This window comes from Procambarus clarkii, chromosome 29, assembly GCF_040958095.1.
Source record: "Procambarus clarkii isolate CNS0578487 chromosome 29, FALCON_Pclarkii_2.0, whole genome shotgun sequence".
NCBI lineage: Eukaryota > Metazoa > Arthropoda > Malacostraca > Decapoda > Cambaridae > Procambarus > Procambarus clarkii.
Window position 1 is genome coordinate 31,682,201 of NC_091178.1, and position 20,155 is coordinate 31,702,355.

At 51.6% G+C, this 20,155-nt stretch overlaps 2 protein-coding genes across 2 annotated transcripts; both read right to left on the minus strand.

The window, feature by feature from the left end:
* Nucleotides 1-472: 472 nt before the first annotated feature.
* On the minus strand, nt 473-1,507 carry LOC138369702 (uncharacterized). The gene has a single exon (XM_069333136.1). The coding sequence runs from the start codon at nt 1,505-1,507 to the stop codon at nt 473-475; it is 1,035 nt and encodes a 344-aa protein (XP_069189237.1).
* Nucleotides 1,508-1,890: 383 nt separating this feature from the next.
* LOC138369703 (uncharacterized) lies at nt 1,891-19,858 on the minus strand. Its single transcript, XM_069333137.1, has 5 exons — nt 19,766-19,858; nt 11,175-11,257; nt 9,875-10,690; nt 2,672-3,390; nt 1,891-2,333 (listed from the first exon to the last, which is right to left on the minus strand). The coding sequence occupies exons 1-5, from the start codon at nt 19,856-19,858 to the stop codon at nt 1,891-1,893; spliced, it is 2,154 nt and encodes a 717-aa protein (XP_069189238.1).
* Nucleotides 19,859-20,155: the final 297 nt, after the last annotated feature.

The window sequence follows — 20,155 nt, forward strand, 5'->3', positions numbered from 1 at the left end:
AAATAATAAAAGAAATATAAATTATTTGATTTTTTTACCCTTAAATTGGTTTTAATATTTAAATTGAAAACACTAATATAATATAAAAAAATATAAGAAAAATAATAATAAATTATAAAATAAAATATAATAAAAATAATATAATATAATATAAAATAATATAATTTAATTTCAAGAAATTTAACTTTAAACACAAAGATGTGAGAAGGGTTCAGATAAGGCTCAAACCTTTCACAACAGATTCATATTGGTGTATGAATGGATTATGAATGACTCATGTTAGGAGTGTAAGTTGCCACAACATCTTAAATTAGTGTTAGATACATATGTCTTGGTTATAAGTTTTGGAAACCTATTTAAGTCCACACACAATATCGTATCTGATACGATAAAACAAACGTTTCCAATACTTTCAAATACTTTCCAGATATGTTGTGGCAACCTAAAATTGTTTGCTGGGTAGATGGAATGGTCACTTAGTGGAATGGTCTCCAGGTGGAATGGTCTCCTGGTGGAATGGTCTCCAGGTACAATGGTCTCCAGGTGGAATGGTCTCCAGGTGGTTTGATCTCCTGGTGGAATGATCTACTGGTGGAATGGTCTCCAGGTGGTTTGGTCTCCATGCAGGTGGAATGGTCTCCAGGGGGAATGGTCTCCTGGTAGAATGGTCTCCTAATGGAATGGTTTCCTGGTAGAATGGTCTCCTGGTGGAATGGTCTCCTGGAGGAATGGTCTGCACGTGGACTGGTCTCCAGGTGGAATAGTCTCCTGGTGGAATGATCTCCAGTTGGAATGGTCTCCTGGTGGAATGGTCTCCAGGCGGAATGGTCTCCTGGTGGAATGGTCTCCAGGTGGAATGGTCTCCAGGTTGAATGGTCTCCTGATTGAATGGTCTACTGGTGGAATGGTTTCCAGGTGGAATGGTCTCCTGGTGAAATGGTCTCCCGGTGGAATGGTCTCCTGGTGGAATGGTCTCCTGGTGGAATGGTCTCCAGGGGGAATGGTCTCCTAGTAGAATGGTGTCTCCAGGTGGAATGGTCTCCAGGTGGAATTGTCTCCTGGTGGAATGGTCTCCTGGTGGAATGGTCTCCAGGCGGAATGGTCTCCTGGTGGAATAGTCTCCAGGTGGAATGGTCTCCTGAGTGAAATGGTTTCCTGGTGGAATGGTCTCCTGGTGGAATGGTCTCCAGTTGGAATAGTCTCCTGGTGGAATGGTCTCCAGGTGGTAGAGTCTCCTCGTGGAATGGTCTCCAGGTGGAATGGTCTCCTGGTGGAATGGTCTCCCGGCAGAATGGTCTCCTGGTGGAATGGTCTCCAGGTGGAATGGTCTCCAGGTGGAATGGTCTCCTGGTGGAATGGTCTCCAGGTTGAATGGTCTCCTGGTGGAAGGGTCTCCTGGTGGAATGGTTTCCAGGTGGAATGGTCTCCTGGTAGAATGGTCTCCTGGTGAAATGGTCTCCTTGTGGAATGGTCTCCTGGTGGAATGGTCTCCTGGTGGAATGGTCATCTGGTGGAATGGTCTCCAGTTGGAATAATCTCCGGCTGGAATGGTCTCCAGGTGGTAGGGTCTCCTGGTGGAATGGTCTCCAGGTGGAATGGTCTCCCGGCAGAATGGTCTCCCGGCAGAATGGTCTTCGGGTGGAATGGTCTCCAGGTGGAATGGTCTTCAGTTGGAATGGTCTCCTGGTGGAATGGTCTCCAGGTTGAATGGTCTCCTGGTGGAAGGGTCTCCTGGTAGAATGGTTTCCAGGTGGAATGGTCTCCTGGTAGAATGGTCTCCTGGTGAAATGGTCTCCTTGTGGAATGGTCTCCTGGTGGAATGGTCTCCAGGTCGAATGGTCTCCTGGTGGAATGATCTCCAGGGGGATTGGTCTCCTGGTGGAATGGTCTTCAAGTGGAATGGTATCCAGGTGGAATGGTCTCCAGGTGGAATGGTCTCATGGTGGAATGGTCTCCTGGTTGAATGGTCTCCTGATGGAATGGTCTCCTGGTGGAATGGTTTCCAGGTGGAATGGTCTCCTGGTGGAATGGTCTCCTGGTGAAATGGTCTCTATTTGGAATGGTCTCCTGGTGGAATGGTCTCCTGGTGGAATGGTCTCCAGGGGGAATGGTCTCCTTGTGGAATGGTGTCACCAAGTGGAATGGTCTCCAGGTGGAATGGTCTCCAGCTGGTAGAATGGTCTCCTGGTGGAATGGTCTCCAGGTGGAATGGTCTCCAGGTTGAATGGTCTCCTGGTGGAATGGTCTCCTGGTTGAATGGTCTCCAGGGGGAATGGTCTCCTTGTGGAATGGTGTCACCAAGTGGAATGGTCTCCAGGTGGAATGGTCTCCAGCTGGTAGAATGGTCTCCTGGTGGAATGGTCTCCAGGTGGAATGGTCTCCAGGTTGAATGGTCTCCTGGTGGAATTGTCTCCTGGTGGAATGGTCTCCAGGTGGAATGGTCTCCTGGTGGAATGGTCTCCAGGTGGAATGGTCTCCTGGGTGGAATGGTCTCCTGGTGGAATGGTCTCCTGGTGGAATGGTCTCCAGGTGGAATAGTCTCTATATGGAATGGTCTCCAGTTGGAATGGTCTCCAGGTGAAATAGTCTCTTGGTGGAATAGTCTCCAGGTGGAATGGTCTCCAGGTGAAATGGTCTCTTGGTGGAATGGTCTCCATGTGGAATGGTCTACAGGTGGAATGGTCTCCAGGTGGAATGGTATCTTGGTGGAACGGTCTCCAGGTGGAATAGTCTCCGTGTGGAATGGTCTCCAGGTGGAATAGTCTCCTGATGGAATGGTCTCCAGGTGGAATGTTCTCCTGGTGGAATGGTCTCCATGTGGAATGGTCTCCAGGTGGAATGGTCTCCCGGTGGAATGGTCTCCAGGTGGAATGGTCTCCAGATGGAATGGTCTCTAGATGGAATGGTCGCTTAGTGGAATGGTCTCCAGGTGGAATGGTCTCCTGGTGGAATGGTCTCCAGGTAGAATGGTCTCCAGGTGGAATGGTCTCCAGGTGGTTTGATCTTCTGGTGGAATGATCTACTGGTGGAATGGTCTCCAGGTGGTTTGGTCTCCAGGTGGAATGGTCTCCAGGGGGAATGGTCTCCTGGTAGAATGGTCTCCTAATGGAATGGTTTCCTGGTGGAATGGTCTCCTGGTGGAATGGTCTCCTGGGGGAATGGTCTCCTGGAGGAATGGTCTGCACGTGGACTGGTCTCCAGGTGGAATAGTCTCCTGGTGGAATGATCTCCAGGTGGAATGGTCTCCTGGTGGAATGGTCTCCAGGCGGAATGGTCTCCTGGTGGAATGGTCTCCAGGTGGAATGGTCTCCAGGTTGAATGGTCTCCTGATGGAATGGTCTACTGGTGGAATGGTTTCCAGGTGGAATGGTCTCCTGGTGGAATGGTCTCCTCCCAGCAAACAATTTTAGGTTGCCACAACATATCTGGAAAGTATTTGAAAGTATTGGAAACGTTTGTTTTATCGTATCAGATACGATATTGTGTGTGGACTTAAATAGGTTTCCAAAACTTATAACCAAGACATATGTATCTAACACTAATTTGAGATGTTGTGGCAACTTTACACTCCTAACATGAGTCATTCATAATCCATTCATATACCAATATGAATCTCTTATGAAAGGTTTGAGCCAATAATCTGAACCCTTTTCACATCTTTGTGTTTAAAGTTAAATTTCTTGAAATTAAATTATATTTTATATTATATTATTTTTATTATATTTTATATTATATTATTTTTATTATATTTTATATTATATTATTATTTTCAATTTAAATATTAAAACCAATTTAAGGGTAAAAAAAATCTAATAATTTATATTTCTTTTATTATTTACTAACAATTATAATTATTTACTAACGGAGAGAGGGGAGGCTGTACGGCGGAGAGTGGCGGCTGTGGCGGACAGTGGCGGCGGTGGCGGATAGTGGCGGCGGGCGGACAGTGGCGGCGGTGGCGGATAGTGGCGGCGGGCGGACAGTGGCGGCGGTGGCGGATAGTGGCGGCGGGCGGACAGTGGCGGCGGGCGGACAGTGGCGGCGGTGGCGGCGGGCAGACAGTAGCGTCGGGCGGACAGTGGTGGCGGTGGCGGATAGTGGCGGCGGGCGGACAGTGGCGGCGGTGGCGGATAGTGGCGGCGGGCGGACAGTGGCGGCGGGCGGACAGTGGCGGCGGTGGCGGATAGTGGCGGCGGGCGGACAGTGGCGTCGGGCGGACAGTGGCGGCGGTGGCGGATAGTGGGGGCGGGCGGACAGTGGCGGCGGGCGGACAGTGGCGGCGGGCGGACAGGGCGGCGGCGGGCGGACAGTGGCGGCGGGAGGACAGTGGCGGCGGTGGCAGATAGTGGCGGCGGGCGGACAGTGGCGGCGGGCGGACAGTGGCGGCGGGCGGACAGTGGCGGCTGTGGCGGATAGTGGCGGCGGGCGGACCGTGGCGGCTTTGGCGGCGGTGGTGGACAGTGGCGGCGGGCGGACAGTGGCGGCGGCGGGCGGACAGTGGCGGCGGCGGGCGGACAGTGGCGGCGGCGGGCGGACAGTGGCGGCGGCGGGCGAACAGTGGCGGCGGCGGGCGGACAGTGGTGGCGGCGGGCGGACAGTGGAGGCGGCGGGCGGACAGTGGAGGCGGCGGGCGGACAGTGGAGGCGGCGGGCGGACAGTGGTGGCGGCGGGCGGACAGTGGTGGCGGCGGGCGGACAGTGGTGGCGGCGGGCGGACAGTGGTGGCGGCGGGCGGACAGTGGTGGCGGTGGCAGACAGTGGTGGCGGTGGCGGACAGTGGCGGCGGTGGCGGACAGTGGCGGCGGTGGCGGACAGTGGCGGCGGTGGCGGACAGTGGCGGCGGTGGCGGACACTGGCGGCTGTGTCTGGCGGTGGTGGCGGGCGGTGGCGGGTGGCGGCGTCTGTGATGAGTGGTGGCGGCTGGCGGTGGTGGGTGGTGGCGGCGGTGGTGGTGGGTGGTGGTGGCGGCGGTGGTGGTGGGTGGTGGTGGCGGCGGCGGCTGGTGGTGGTGGGTGGTGGCGGCGGTGGTGGTGGGTGGTGGTGGCGGCGGCGGCTGGTGGTGGTGGGTGGTGGCGGCGGGTGGTGGGTGGCGGCGGCGGCTGGTGGTGGTGGGTGGTGGCGGCGGGTGGTGGGTGGTGGCGGCTGTGGTGGGTGGTGGCGGGCGGTGGCGGGCGGTGGCGGGCGGCGGCGGCTGTGATGGGTGGTGACGATCGGCTGTGGGGGGGGCTGGTGGCGGCTGGCGGTGGCGGCTTGCGGTGGTGACTGTGGCAACGGGCGGTGACGGCTGATAGCGGGCGGTGGTGGCGGCTGGTGGCAGGTGGTGGTGGCGGTGGTGGCGGCTGGTGGTGGCGGTGGTGGCGGCGGCTGGTGGTGGTGGCAGCTGGTGGCGGTGATGGGGGCTGGTGGTGGTGGCAGCTGGTGGCGGTGATGGCGGCTGGTGGTGGTGGTGGTGGCGGCTGGTGGTGGTGGCAGCTGGTGGCGGCTGGTGGCGGTGATGGCGGCTGGTGGTGGTGGTGGTGGTGATGGCGGCTGGTGGCGGGCGGTGGCGGGCGGTGGCGGCTTGTGGCGGCTGGTGGTGGCGGCGGTGGTGGGTAGTGGTGGTGGTGGAGGGTGGTGGTGGCGGCTGTGGTGGGTGGTGGCGGTGGTGTCGGCGGCGGCTGTGGTGGGTGGTGGCGGCGGCGGCGGTGATGGGTGGTGGCGGCGGTGGTGGTGGGTGGTGGTGGCGGCGGCGGTGATGGGTGGTGGCGGCGGTGGTGGTGGGTGGTGGTGGCGGCGGTGGTGGTGGGTGGTGGTGGCGGCGGCGGCTGGTGGTGGTGGGTGGTGGCGGCGGTGGTGGTGGGTGGTGGTGGCGGCGGCGGCTGGTGGTGGTGGGTGGTGGCGGCGGGTGGTGGGTGGCGGCGGCGGCTGCTGGTGGTGGGTGGTGGCGGCGGGTGGTGGGTGGTGGCGGCTGTGGTGGGTGGTGGCGGGCGGTGGCGGGCGGTGGCGGGCGGCGGCGGCTGTGATGGGTGGTGACGATCGGCGGTGGGGGGGGCTGGTGGCGGCTGGCGGTGGCGGCTTGCGGTGGCGACTGTGGCAACGGGCGGTGACGGCTGATAGCGGGCGGTGGTGGCGGCTGGTGGCAGGTGGTGGTGGCGGTGGTGGCGGATGGTGGTGGCGGTGGTGGCGGCTGGTGGTGGCGGCTGGTGGTGGTGGCAGCTGGTGGCGGTGATGGGGGCTGGTGGTGGTGGCGGCTGGTGGTGGTGGCAGCTGGTGGCGGCTGGTGGCGGTGATGGCGGCTGGTGGTGGTGGTGGTGGTGATGGCGGCTGGTGGCGGGCGGTGGCGGGCGGTGGCGCCTTGTGGCGGCTGGTGGTGGCGGCGGTGGTGGGTGGTGGTGGTGGTGGAGGGTGGTGGTGGCGGCTGTGGTGGGTGGTGGCGGTGGTGTCGGCGGCGGCTGTGGTGGGTGGTGGCGGCGGCGGCGGTGATGGGTGGTGGCGGCGGTGGTGGTGGGTGGTGGTGGCGGCGGCGGTGATGGGTGGTGGCGGCGGTGGTGGTGGGTGGTGGTGGCGGCGGCGGCTGGTGGTGGTGGGTGGTGGCGGCGGGTGGCGGTGGTGGGTGGCGGTGGCTGGTGGCGGGTGGCGGCTGGTGGTGGGTGGTGGCAGGTGGCGGCTGGTGGTGGGTGGTGGCGGGTGGCGGCTGGTGGTGGGTGGTGGCAGGTGGCGGCTGGTGGTGGGTGGTGGCAGGTGGCGGCTGGTGGTGGGTGGTGGCGGGTGGCGGCTGGTGGTGGGTGGTGGCAGGTGGCGGCTGGTGGTGGGTGGTGGCAGGTGGTGGCTGGTGGTGGGTGGTGGCGGGTGGCGGGTGGCGGCTGGTGGTGGGTGGTGGTGGGTGGTGGGTGGTGGCAGGTGGCGGCTGGTGGCGGGTGGCGGCGGGTGGCGGCTGGTGGCGGCCAGCTGGGACACACCCTTCACCACTGAAGGTCTGAGCACAACTAACCATGTCTCTCTCACCCACCAGCCCAGTGTTGCCAGCTTGCGCTCTCAAAATGTTTCCTTCAAAGATTGTATATTATCTTTGAACAAGAAGTTTGATTATCAAGGAAATAATGCATATATTATTGTCACATTAATACTGTGCAATATCTTATTACATTCCTGCTAAATAATTATAATTTGAAACAGGACAAAAAATCCAACATATATATAAAAACCAACATTAGAGATCACGAGGCCTAGGCCTATCTGTGACCACACATCCTGCCTCCCTGGCCTGCTATACCCTCTTACACCTCACACTCTTAACTCTCTCATAATCACTCTCACTCTCTTACTCTGTCACTCTTACTCTCTGTCACTCTTACTCTCTGTCACTCTTACTCTCTGTCACTCTTACTCTCTGTCACTCTTACTCTGTCACTCTTACTCTCTGTCACTCTTACTCTCTGTCACTCTTACTCTCAATCACTCTTACTCCCAATCACTCCTACTCCCAATCACTCCTACTCTCAATCACTCCTACTCTCATTCTTACTCTTACTCCCAATCACTCTTACTCTCAATCACTCTTATTCTCATTCTTACTCTCGCTCTTACTCTTACTCCCAATCACTCTTACTCTCAATCACTCCTACTCTCAATCACTCTTACTCTCAATCACTCTTACTCTCATTCTTACTCTTACTCACTCTTACTCTCAATCACTCTTATTCTCATTCTTACTCCTACTCCCAATCACTCTTACTCCCAATCACTCTACTCTCAATCACTCTTACTCCCAATCACTCTTACTCTCAATCACTCTTACTCTCAATCACTTTTACTCTCAATCACTCTTACTCTCAATCACTCTTACTCTCACTAACTCTCAATCACTCTTACTCTCACTCTAAATCTCAATCACTCTTACACACTATTACTCACTCTTTCTCTCAGTCATCCTTACTCACTCTCATACTCACTCTTACTCTGTCACTCTTACTCTCTGTCACTCTTACTCTCTGTCACTCTTACTCTCTGTCACTCTTACTCTCTGTCACTCTTACTCTCTGTCACTCTTACTCTGTCACTCTTACTCTCTGTCACTCTTACTCTCTATCACTCTTACTCTGTCATTCTTACTCTGCACTCTTACTCACTCTCAGTCACCCTTACCCAATCATACTCACTCTCTCACTCTTACTCTCATACTCTTACTCTCAATTACTCTTACTCTCAATCACTCTTACTCCCAATCACTCCTACTCTCAATCACTCCTACTCTCATTCTTACTCTTACTCTTACTCCCAATCACTCTTACTCTCAATCACTCTTATTCTCATTCTTACTCTTACTCTCACTCTTACTCTTACTCCCAATCACTCTTACTCCCAATCACTCTTACTCTCAATCACTCTTACTCTCATTCTTACTCTTACTCACTCTTACTCTCAATCACTCTTATTCTCATTCTTACTCCTACTCTCACTCTAACTCCTACTCCCAATCACTCTTACTCCCAATCACTCTTACTCTCAATCACTCTTACTCTCAATCACCCTTACTCTCAATCACTCTTACTCTCAATCACTCTTACTCTCACTAACTCTCAATCACTCTTACTCTCACTCTAACTCTCAATCACTCTTACTCTCATACTCACCCTTACTCTCAATCACTTTACTCTCACTCTTACTCATTCTGTCACCCTTACTCTCACTCTTACTCACTCTGTCACTTTTACTCACTCTCAGTCACTCTTATACTCACTCTTACTCACACTTACACACTCTCTGGCACTCTCACTCACCTTCAGTCACTCTTACTCACTCTTACCCACTCTCGCTCACTCTTACTCACTCTAGTTAATAAGAACACGCCAATATAAGACAACAAAACGTTTTCAGATTCTTTCTCACCACTTTCCAGCAACTTTTATAATTTATATAAATTATCTTAGGGAATAATACATAAATTATATATTTAAACATGATATTAGTGTTTAGTGGAATGCATAAGGAGTCAAATTGTGTTAAAAAGAGCGATTTTTAGAAAATTTGGAAAACTACTTTTTTCTGTTCATATTATAACAAAATGGATTTTAAAGGTTTCACTCAGCCAATATATATCATTCACAATTTATTAATGAATTTTACAAAAAAAACACCATAAATTTTATATTTAAACATGTAAAAACTATTTGTTTTACATTTGGAAGAAAATAATTGTAGAAAAACAATTTATAATTAAACCTTTGTGTTTGGATTTTTTGAGTAAAAGTTTCTCAAAGGCTCTCCTGCACCATTCTCAATGCAAATCATTCCCACACCTATGGGAAGAGATAGGCGAACGTTGTGTAGATGATTTGTGTTTGCTGGGCTGGTGAAATGGTCTCCCAGTGGAAAGGTCTCCTGGTGGAATGGTCTCCTGGTGGAATGGTCTCCAGGGGGAATGGTCTCCTAGTAGAATGGTGTCTCCAGGTGGAATGGTCTCCAGGTGGAATTGTCTCCTGGTGGAATGGTCTCCTGGTGGAATGGTCTCCAGGTGGAATGGTCTCCTGGTGGAATGGTCTCCAGGTGGAATGGTCTCCTGAGTGAAATGGTTTCCTGGTGGAATGGTCTCCTGGTGGAATGGTCTCCAGTTGGAATAGTCTCCTGGTGGAATGGTCTCCAGGTGGAATGGTCTCCTGGTGGAAAGGTCTCCCGGCAGAATAGTCTCCTGGTGGAATGGTCTCCAGGTGGAATGGTCTCCAGGTGGAATGGTCTCCTGGTGGAATGGTCTCCAGGTTGAATGGTCTCCTGGTGGAAGGGTCTCCTGGTGGAATGGTTTACAGGTGGAATGGTCTCCTGGTGGAATGGTCTCCTGGTGAAATGGTCTCCTTGTGGAATGGTCTCCTGGTGGAATGCTCTCCTGGTGGAATGGTCACCTGGTGGAATGGTCTCCTGGTGGAATGGTCTCCAGTTGGAATAATCTCCTGGTGGAATGGTCTCCAGGTGGTAGGGTCTCCTGGTGGAATGGTCTCCAGGTGGAATGGTCTCCCGGCAGAATGGTCTCCCGGCAGAATGATCTCCGGGTGGAATGGTCTCCAGGTGGAATGGTCTTCAGGTGGAATGGTCTCCTGGTGGAATGGTCTCCAGGTTGAATGGTCTCCTGATGGAAGGGTCTCCTGGTGGAATGGTTTCCAGGTGGAATGGTCTCCTGGTAGAATGGTAGAATGGTGAAATGGTCTCCTTGTGGAATGGTCTCCTGGTGGAATGGTCTCCAGGTCGAATGGTCTCCTGGTGGAATGATCTCCAGGGGGATTGGTCTCCTGGTGGAATGGTCTCCAAGTGGAATGGTCTCCAGGCAGATTGGTCTCCTGGTGGAATGGTCTTCAAGTGGAATGGTATCCAGGTGGAATGGTCTCCAGGTGGAATGGTCTAATGGTGGAATGATCTCCTGGTGGAATGGTCTCCTGGTAGAATGGTCTCCAGGTGAAATGGTCTCCTGGTGGAATGGTCTCCTGGTGGAATGGTCTCCTGGTGGAATGGTCAGTAGGTGGAATTGTCTCCAGGTGGAATGGTATCCAGGTGGAATGGTCTCCTGGTGGAATGGTCTCCAAGTGGAATGGTCTCCAGGTGGAATGGTCTCCAGGGGGAATGGTCTCCAGGTGGAATTGTCTCCAGGGGGAATGGTCTCCTGGTGGATTGGTCTCTTGATAGAATTGTCTCCAGGTGGAATGGTATCCAGGTGGAATGGTCTCCTGGTGGAAAGGTCTCCAAGTGGAATGGTCTCCAGGTGGAATGTCTTCCTGGTGGAATGGTCTCCAGGTGGTTTGGTCTCCAGGTGGAATGGTCTCCAGGGGGAATGGTCTCCTGGTAGAATGGTCTCCTAATGGAATGGTTTCCTGGTGGAATGGTCTCCTGGTGGAATGGTCTCCTGGGGGAATGGTCTCCTGGGGGAATGGTCTCCAGGTGGAATGGTATCCAGGTGGAATCGTCTCCTGGTGGAATGGTCTCCAGGTGAAATGGTCTCTTGGTGGAATGGTCTGCTGGTGGAATGGTCTCCAGGTGTAATGGTCAACTAGCTGGTGGAATGGTCTCCAGCTAGAATGGTCTCCTGGTGGACTGGGCTCCAGGTGGAATGGTCTCCTGGTGGAATTGTTTCCTGGTGGAATGGTCTCTTGGTGGAATGGTCTCCAGGTGGAATGGTCTCCTGATGGAATGGTCTTCACGGGGAATGGTCACCTGGTGGTCTGGTCTCCAGTTGGAATTGTCTCCACATGGCTTGGGTTCCCAGATGAAATTGGCAAATCCAACTCGAAGTACAACTTCAGAAACAAATACGATAAACATTAACAATGTCACATTAAGAGAGCAGGCGAGCTAAGAGTGACCAGGCGAGCTAAGAGTGAACAGGTGAGCTAAGAGTGACCAGGTGAGTTAAGAGTGACTAGGCAAGCTAAGAGTGACCAAGCGAGCTAAGAGTGACCAGGCTAGCTAAGAGTGACCAGGCGAGCAAAGAGTGACCAGGCGAGCTAAGAGTGACCAGGCGAGCTAAGAGTGACCAGGCGAGCTAAGAGTGACCAGGCGAGCTAAGAGTGACCAGGCGAGCTAAGAGTGACCAGGCGAGCTAAGAGTGACCAGGCGAGCTAAGTGTGTGACCAGGATAGCTAAGAGTGACCGGGATTGCTAAGTGTGATCAGGCGAGCTAAGTGTGACCAGGCTAGCTAAGTGTGACCAGGCGAGCTAAGTGTGACCAGGATAGCTAAGAGTGACCAGGCTAGCTAAGTGTGACCAGGCAAGCTAAGAGTGACCAGGCGAGCTAAGAATGACCAAGCGAGCTAAGAGTGACCAGGCGAGCTAAATGTGTGACCAGGATAGCTAAGAGTGACCGGGATTGCTAAGTGTCACCAGGCTAGCTAAGTGTGACCAGGCGAGCTAAGTGTGACCAGGCTAGCTAAGTGTGACCAGGCGAGCTAAGTGTGACCAGGATAGCTAAGAGTGACCAGGCTAGCTAAGTGTGACCAGGCAAGCTAAGAGTGACCAGGCGAGCTAAGAGTAACCAGGCGAGCTAAGAGTGACCAGGCAAGCTAAGTGTGACCAGGAAAGCTAAGTGTGACCAGGATAGCTAAGAGTGACCAGGCTAGCTAAGTGTGAATAGGCGAGCTAAGAGTGACCAGGCGAGCTAAGAGTGACCAGGTGAGCTAAGAGTGACCAGGCTAGCTAAGTGTGACCAGGCGAGCTAAGTGTGACTAGGCGAGCTAAGAGTGACCAGGCTAGCTAAGAGTGACTATGCTAGCTAAGTGTGACCAGGCTAGCTAAGTGTGACCAGGCTAGCTAAGTGTGACCAGGCTAGCTATGAATGACCAGGCTAGCTAAGAGTGACCAGGCTAGGTAAGTGTGACCAGGCTAGCTAATTGTGACCAGGCTAGCTAAGTGTGACCAGGCTAGCTATGTGTGACCAGGCTAGCTAAGAGTGACCAGGCTAGCTATGAGTGACCAGGCTAGCTAAGTGTGACCAGGCTAGCTAAGAGTGACCAGGCTAGCTAAGAGTGACCAGGCTAGCTAAGTGTGACCAGGCGAGCTAAGTGTGACAAGGCGAGCTAAGTGTGACCAGGCGAGCTAAGTGTGACCAGACTAGCTAAGAGTGACCAGGCTAGCTAAGAGTGACCAGGCTAGCTAAGAGTGACCAGGCTAGCTAAGAGTGACCAGGCTAGCTAAGTGTGACCAGGCTAGCTAAGTGTCACCAGGCTAGCTAAGAGTGACCAGGCTAGCTAAGAGTGACCAGGCTAGCTAAGTGTGACCAGGCTAGCTAAGAGTGACCAGGCTAGCTATGAGTGACCAGGCTAGCTAAGTGTGACCAGGCTAGCTAAGAGTGACCAGGCTAGCTAAGAGTGACCAGGCTAGCTAAGAGTGACCTGGCGAGCTAATTGCGACAAGGCGAGCTAAGTGTGACCAGGCGAGCTAAGTGTGACCAGACTAGCTAAGAGTGACCAGGCTAGCTAAGAGTGACCAGGCTAGCTAAGAGTGACCAGGCTAGCTAAGACTGACCAGGCTAGCTAAGTGTGACCAGGCTAGCTAAGTGTCACCAGGCTAGCTAAGAGTGACCAGGCTAGCTAAGTGTGACCAGGCTAGCTAAGTGTGACCAGGCTAGCTAAGAGTGACCAGGCTAGCTAAAAGTGACCAGGCTAGCTAAGAGTGACCAGGCTAGCTAAGTGTGACCAGGCTAGCTAAGAGTGACCAGGCGAGCTAAGAGTGACCAGGCAAGCTAAGTGTGATCAGGCAAGCTAAGAATGACCAAGCGAGCTAAGAGTGACCAGGTGAGCTAAGAGTGACCAGGCAAGCTAAGAGTGACCAGGCGAGCTAAGAGTGACCAGGCGAGCTAAGAGTGACCAGGCTAGCTAAGTGTGACCCCGCGAGCTAAGAGTGACCACGCGAGATAAGAGTGACCAGGCAAGCTAAGTGTGACTAGGCGAGCTAAGAGTGACCAAGCTAGCTAAGTGTGACAATGCTAGCTAAGAGTGACCAGGCTAGCTAAAAGTGACCAGGCTAGCTAAGAGTGACTATGCTAGCTAAGTGTGACCAGGCTAGCTAAGTGTGACCAGGCTAGCTAAGTGTGACCAGGCTAGCTAAGAGTGACCAGGCTAGCTAAGAGTGACCAGGCTAGGTAAGTGTGACCAGGCTAGCTAATTGTGACCAGGCTAGCTAAGTGTGACCAGGCTAGCTATGTGTGACCAGGCTAGCTAAGAGTGACCAGGGTAGCTATGAGTGACCAGGCTAGCTAAGTGTGACCAGGCTAGCTAAGAGTGACCAGGCTAGCTAAGAGTGACCAGGCTAGCTAAGTGTGACCAGGCGAGCTAAGTGTGACAAGGCGAGCTAAGTGTGACCAGGCGAGCTAAGTGTGACCAGACTAGCTAAGAGTGACCAGGCTAGCTAAGAGTGACCAGGCTAGCTAAGAGTGACCAGGCTAGCTAAGAGTGACCAGGCTAGCTAAGTGTGACCAGGCTAGCTAAGTGTCACCAGGCTAGCTAAGAGTGACCAGGCTAGCTAAGAGTGACCAGGCTAGCTAAGTGTGACCAGGCTAGCTAAGAGTGACCAGGCTAGCTATGAGTGACCAGGCTAGCTAAGTGTGACCAGGCTAGCTAAGAGTGACCAGGCTAGCTAAGAGTGACCAGGCTAGCTAAGAGTGACCTGGCGAGCTAATTGCGACAAGGCGAGCTAAGTGTGACCAGGCGAGCTAAGTGTGACCAGACTAGCTAAGAGTGACCAGGCTAGCTAAGAGTGACCAGGCTAGCTAAGAGTGACCAGGCTAGCTAAGACTGACCAGGCTAGCTAAGTGTGACCAGGCTAGCTAAGTGTCACCAGGCTAGCTAAGAGTGACCAGGCTAGCTAAGTGTGACCAGGCTAGCTAAGTGTGACCAGGCTAGCTAAGAGTGACCAGGCTAGCTAAAAGTGACCAGGCTAGCTAAGAGTGACCAGGCTAGCTAAGTGTGACCAGGCTAGCTAAGAGTGACCAGGCGAGCTAAGAGTGACCAGGCAAGCTAAGTGTGATCAGGCAAGCTAAGAATGACCAAGCGAGCTAAGAGTGACCAGGTGAGCTAAGAGTGACCAGGCAAGCTAAGAGTGACCAGGCGAGCTAAGAGTGACCAGGCGAGCTAAGAGTGACCAGGCTAGCTAAGTGTGACCCCGCGAGCTAAGAGTGACCACGCGAGATAAGAGTGACCAGGCAAGCTAAGTGTGACTAGGCGAGCTAAGAGTGACCAAGCTAGCTAAGTGTGACAATGCTAGCTAAGAGTGACCAGGCTAGCTAAAAGTGACCAGGCTAGCTAAGAGTGACCAGGCGAGCTAAGAGTGACCAGGCGAGCTAAGTGTGACTAGGCGAGCTAAGAGTGACCAGGCTAGCTAAGAGTGACTATGCTAGCTAAGAGTGACCAGGCTAGCTAAAAGTGACCAGGCGAGCTAAGTGTGACCAGGCTAGCTAAGAGTGACCAGGCGAGCTAAGTGTGACCAGGCGAGCTAAGAGTGACCAGGCGAGCTAAGAGTTACCTGGCGAGCTAAGTGTGACCAGGCGAGCTAAGTGTGACCAGGCTAGCTAAGAGTGACCAGGCTAGCTAAGAGTGACTATGCTAGCTAAATGTGACCAGGCTAGCTAAGTGTGACCAGGCTAGCTAAGTGTGACCAGGCTAGCTAAGTGTGACCAGGCTAGCTAAGAGTGACCAGGCTAGCTAAGAGTGACCAGGCTAGGTAAGTGTGACCAGGCTAGCTAATTGTGACCAGGCAAGCTAAGTGTGATCAGGCTAGCTAAGTGTGACCAGGCTAGCTAAGAGTGACCAGGCTAGCTATGAGTGACCAGGCTAGCTAAGTGTGACCAGGCTAGCTAAGAGTGACCAGGCTAGCTAAGAGTGACCAGGCTAGCTAAGTGTGACCATGCGAGCTAAGTGTGACAAGGCGAGCTAAGTGTGACCAGGCGAGCTAAGTGTGACCAGACTAGCTAAGAGTGACCAGGCTAGCTAAGAGTGACCAGGCTAGCTAAGAGTGACCAGGCTAGCTAAGAGTGACCTGGCTAGCTAAGTGTGACCAGGCTAGCTAAGTGTCACCAGGCTAGCTAAGAGTGACCAGGCTAGCTAAGAGTGACCAGGCTAGCTAAGTGTGACCAGGCTAGCTAAGAGTGACCAGGCTAGCTATGAGTAACCAGGCTAGCTAAGTGTGACCAGGCTAGCTAAGAGTGACCAGGCAAGCTAAGAGTGACCAGGCTAGCTAAGAGTGACCTGGCGAGCTAAGTGCGACAATGCGAGCTAAGTGTGACCAGGCGAGCTAAGTGTGACCTGACTAGCTAAGAGTGACCAGGCTAGCTAAGAGTGACCAGGCTAGCTAAGAGTGACCAGGCTAGCTAAGACTGACCAGGCTAGCTAAGTGTGACCAGGCTAGCTAAGTGTCACCAGGCTAGCTAAGAGTGACCAGGCTAGCTAAGTGTGACCAGGCTAGCTAAGTGTGACCAGGCTAGCTAAGAGTGACCAGGCTAGCTAAAAGTGACCAGGCTAGCTAAGAGTGACCAGGCTAGCTAAGTGTGACCAGGCTAGCTAAGTGTCACCAGGCTAGCTAAGTGTGACTAGGCTAGCTAAGTGTGACTAGGCTAGCTAAGTGTGATCAGGCGAGCTAAGTGTGACCAGGCTAGCTAAGTGTAACTAGGCTAGCTAAGTGTGACCAGGCTAGCTAAGTGTGATCAGGCGAGCTAAGTGTGACCAGGCTAGCTTAGTGTGACAAGGCGAGCTAAGTGTCACCAGGCTAGCTAAGTGTGTCCAGGCTAGCTAAGTGTCACCAGGCTAGCTAAGTGTCACCAGGCTAGCTAAGTGTGTCCAGGCTAGATAAGTGTGACCAGGCTAGCTAAGTGTGACCAGGCTAGCTAAGAGTGACCAGGCTAGCTAAAAGTGACCAGGCTAGCTAAGAGTGACCAGGCTAGCTAAGTGTGACCAGGCTAGCTAAGAGTGACCAGGCAAGCTAAGTGTGATCAGGCAAGCTAAGAATGACCAAGCAAGCTAAGAGTGACCAGGCAAGCTAAGAGTGACCAGGCGAGCTAAGAGTGACCAGGCGAGCTAAGAGTGACCACGCGAGATAAGAGTGACCAGGCAAGCTAAGTGGGACTAGGCGAGCTAAGAGTGACCAAGCTAGCTAAGTGTGACAATGCTAGCTAAGAGTGACCAGGCTAGCTAAAAGTGACCAGGCTAGCTAAGAGTGACCAGGCGAGCTAAGAGTGACCAGGCGAGCTAAGTGTGACTAGGCGAGCTAAGAGTGACCAGGCTAGCTAAGAGTGACTATGCTAGCTAAGAGTGACCAGGCTAGCTAAAAGTGACTAGGCGAGCTAAGTGTGACCAGGCTAGCTAAGAGTGACCAGGCGAGCTAAGTGTGACCAGACGAGCTAAGAGTGACCAGGCGAGCTAAGAGTTACCTGGCGAGCTAAGTGTGACCAGGCGAGCTTAGTGTGACCAGGCTAGCTAAGAGTGACCAGGCTAGCTAAGAGTGACTATGCTAGCTAAATGTGACCAGGCTAGCTAAGTGTGACCAGGCTAGCTAAGTGTGACCAGGCTAGCTAAGTGTGACCAGGCTAGCTAAGAGTGACCAGGCTAGCTAAGAGTGACCAGGCTAGGTAAGTGTGACCAGGCTAGCTAATTGTGACCAGGCAAGCTAAGTGTGACCAGGCTAGCTAAGTGTGACCAGGCTAGCTAAGAGTGACCAGGCTAGCTATGAGTGACCAGGCTAGCTAAGTGTGACCAGGCTAGCTAAGAGTGACCAGGCTAGCTAAGAGTGACCAGGCTAGCTAAGTGTGACCATGCGAGCTAAGTGTGACAAGGCGAGCTAAGTGTGACCAGGCGAGCTAAGTGTGACCAGACTAGCTAAGAGTGACCAGGCTAGCTAAGAGAGACCAGGCTAGCTAAGAGTGACCAGGCTAGCTAAGTGTGACCAGGCTAGCTAAGTGTGACCAGGCTAGCTAAGTGTCACCAGGCTAGCTAAGAGTGACCAGGCTAGCTAAGAGTGACCAGGCAAGCTAAGTGTGACCAGGCTAGCTAAGAGTGACCAGGCTAGCTATGAGTAACCAGGCTAGCTAAGTGTGACCAGGCTAGCTAAGAGTGACCAGGCTAGCTAAGAGTGACCAGGCTAGCTAAGAGTGACCTGGCGAGCTAAGTGCGACAATGCGAGCTAAGTGTTACCAGGCGAGCTAAGTGTGACCAGACTAGCTAAGAGTGACCAGGCTAGCTAAGAGTGACCAGGCTAGCTAAGAGTGACCAGGCTAGCTAAGACTGACCAGGCTAGCTAAGTGTGACCAGGCTAGCTAAGTGTCACCAGGCTAGCTAAGAGTGACCAGGCTAGCTAAGTGTGACCAGGCTAGCTAAGAGTGACCAGGCTAGCTAAAAGTGACCAGGCTAGCTAAGAGTGACCAGGCTAGCTAAGTGTGACCAGGCTAGCTAAGTGTCACCAGGCTAGCTAAGTGTGACTAGGCTAGCTAAGTGTGACTAGGCTAGCTAAGTGTGATCAGGCGAGCTAAGTGTGACCAGGCTAGCTAAGTGTGACTAGGCTAGCTAAGTGTGACCAGGCTAGCTAAGTGTGATCAGGCGAGCTAAGTGTGACCAGGCTAGCTTAGTGTGACAAGGCGAGCTAAGTGTCACCAGGCTAGCTAAGTGTGTCCAGGCTAGCTAAGTGTCACCAGGCTAGCTAAGTGTCACCAGGCTAGCTAAGTGTGTCCAGGCTAGCTAAGTGTGTCCAGGCTAGCTAAGTGTGACCAGGCTAGCTAAGTGTGTCCAGGCTAGCTAAGTGTGTCCAGGCTAGCTAAGTGTGACCACGCTAAGTGTGACACAACATATGCACACTACATAGCGCCGTTTAACGAACTGTTCGCGCGGTATCGTCCTGCTAATACATAATGTTTGATTAACAAATGAAAATTTCATTATCATTTAACCTAATGGAAACAAATAACATTCAGTCACAAAATACATCCACTTAATTTACATAATTAACAATAAGCACGAAAATATTGATGTGTTTCTTATACCAAATATTATACGATACATTTTAATGTATATTTATATTCGTTTACATGCATTATCCTTTGATAAATATCCAAGGTAATCAATGACTTGCATTCCTCTCTGAAAATTTCCCAAGATCATTTATAATAACCTCATGTGTTATGCAATTTTTCTTAGCTTTTGATATTGAAAATGCATATTTGATATCGCCGAGGCTCTCTACTTAGCATAATGAGAATCTCTCGTGCCTGCTCCCAGTGGGACCCACAGCAGTCTTTGCCATGTGGGTCAGAGAGACAGAGAAAGCGAGAGAGAAATAAAGAGAACGAGAGAAAGAGAGAGAGAGGGAGGGAAGTTCAGTAAAGTAAAATTGGCAATGAGAATGAGAAACTGTACAACAGAGAATGATAGACCGACTTACAGACAGATAGAAGGTGAGAAAAAGAGATGGAGAGGCTGACAGACACGGAAAGAGGCAGGATGAGAGAGAGAGAAAGAGAGAGAGAGAGAGAGAGAGAAAGAGAGAGAGAGAGGGGGAATGATATAGTGTGAGACAAGAAAACCAATACCCATAATACCTACGAGCTCGCCCACTCCTCATAATGGAATATAACAGCAAGCTGTAAATAGGAACGTGCAACATTTTAACAACAAATATGCAAGGTTAACGAGCGGTAGATGATAGATAATTCATTGTGATAACGCAATTTGTCTCTAATAAACGTAACGTTAAATTATCCGAAATAACAATTTGGTTTCTAGTAATGTTTGTAATTATTTAATCATTAAAGAAGATATATATTGTGTTTTGTGATAAACTGTTATGTTTAAAAAATGTATTAAATTATACATGAAAATATACAACTTCAATATCATAATATTTAAAATAAAACAAAATTATTATGTTTTATCAGAGATTTTTGTCTTGAACTTGCAGCCTGAAATGTCTTATTGCAGCTATATTCCTTCAGCAACGTACACTAATAATAATAACGTCAATAATAGCAACATAGGATAAAAACCCACGCATGTGAATTTTTTATATTTATGAATGGAATTTACACAAAGTCTTTCGCACTCTCCTGAGTGCTTTGTCAAGGTCTGAGTGTGTGATTAGGACGAGACTTACATCTCAACGTCTAATGATGCTGCTATCCTGTTGTTGTTGTTGTTTTTTATTTAGCTACTCAGAATGAAATGCCCATGTAGCACGGGCTATGGTGAGCCCGTAAGGCTGTTATCCAGGGTCCAGTCCTCTTATCCTTCATGACCTCCTAACCAGGTCACTACTATCACCGACTGCCGATGTACCTGTGTAATGTCTTCCACGGAATTATGGTCATGTGACCTTTCTGTAACCCTGCTATTCTGGGAACTGGAGATGTTATTAATAGAGATGTTCATCTGGATGGTATCCCTCGTGACCCTCTCCAAACCCCAAGGAACGCGGCTAATGGAACTGCTTTCATTCATTCATATATTGAGATCTAATTTGAATTCACTCAGAACCGTCTTCCTAGTTAAGCTCTCCTCCGAAGTAAAATTTCTGTAGCCAGCGAAATTATTCATAGTACTTATTAGAATCCCTTCCATTACTCCTCTAGTTCTCAGTGGTACTTTTAGTAGTAATACAGTGGTACTTTATTACTTTTATAGATTATTTCAAATTTTTAAAAATCAATATTGTGATTCTTGTCCCAA

Coding starts and splice junctions, on each gene's coding strand:
- LOC138369703 (XM_069333137.1), bottom strand. CDS start 19,858: ATGAACATCTCTATTAATAACATCTCCAGTTCCCAGAATAGCAGGGTT. Junction 10,691..11,174: donor ACTGGAGACCAGACCACCAG/GTGACCATTCCC, acceptor CCTTTCCACCAG/GAGACCATTCCACCTGGATA. Junction 3,391..9,874: donor CCAGGAGACCATTCCACCAG/GTGACCATTCCA, acceptor GTTTGCTGGGAG/GAGACCATTCCACCAGGAGA.
- LOC138369702 (XM_069333136.1), bottom strand. CDS start 1,507: ATGACCATTCCACCAGGAGACCATTCCACCAGGAGACCATTCCACAAG.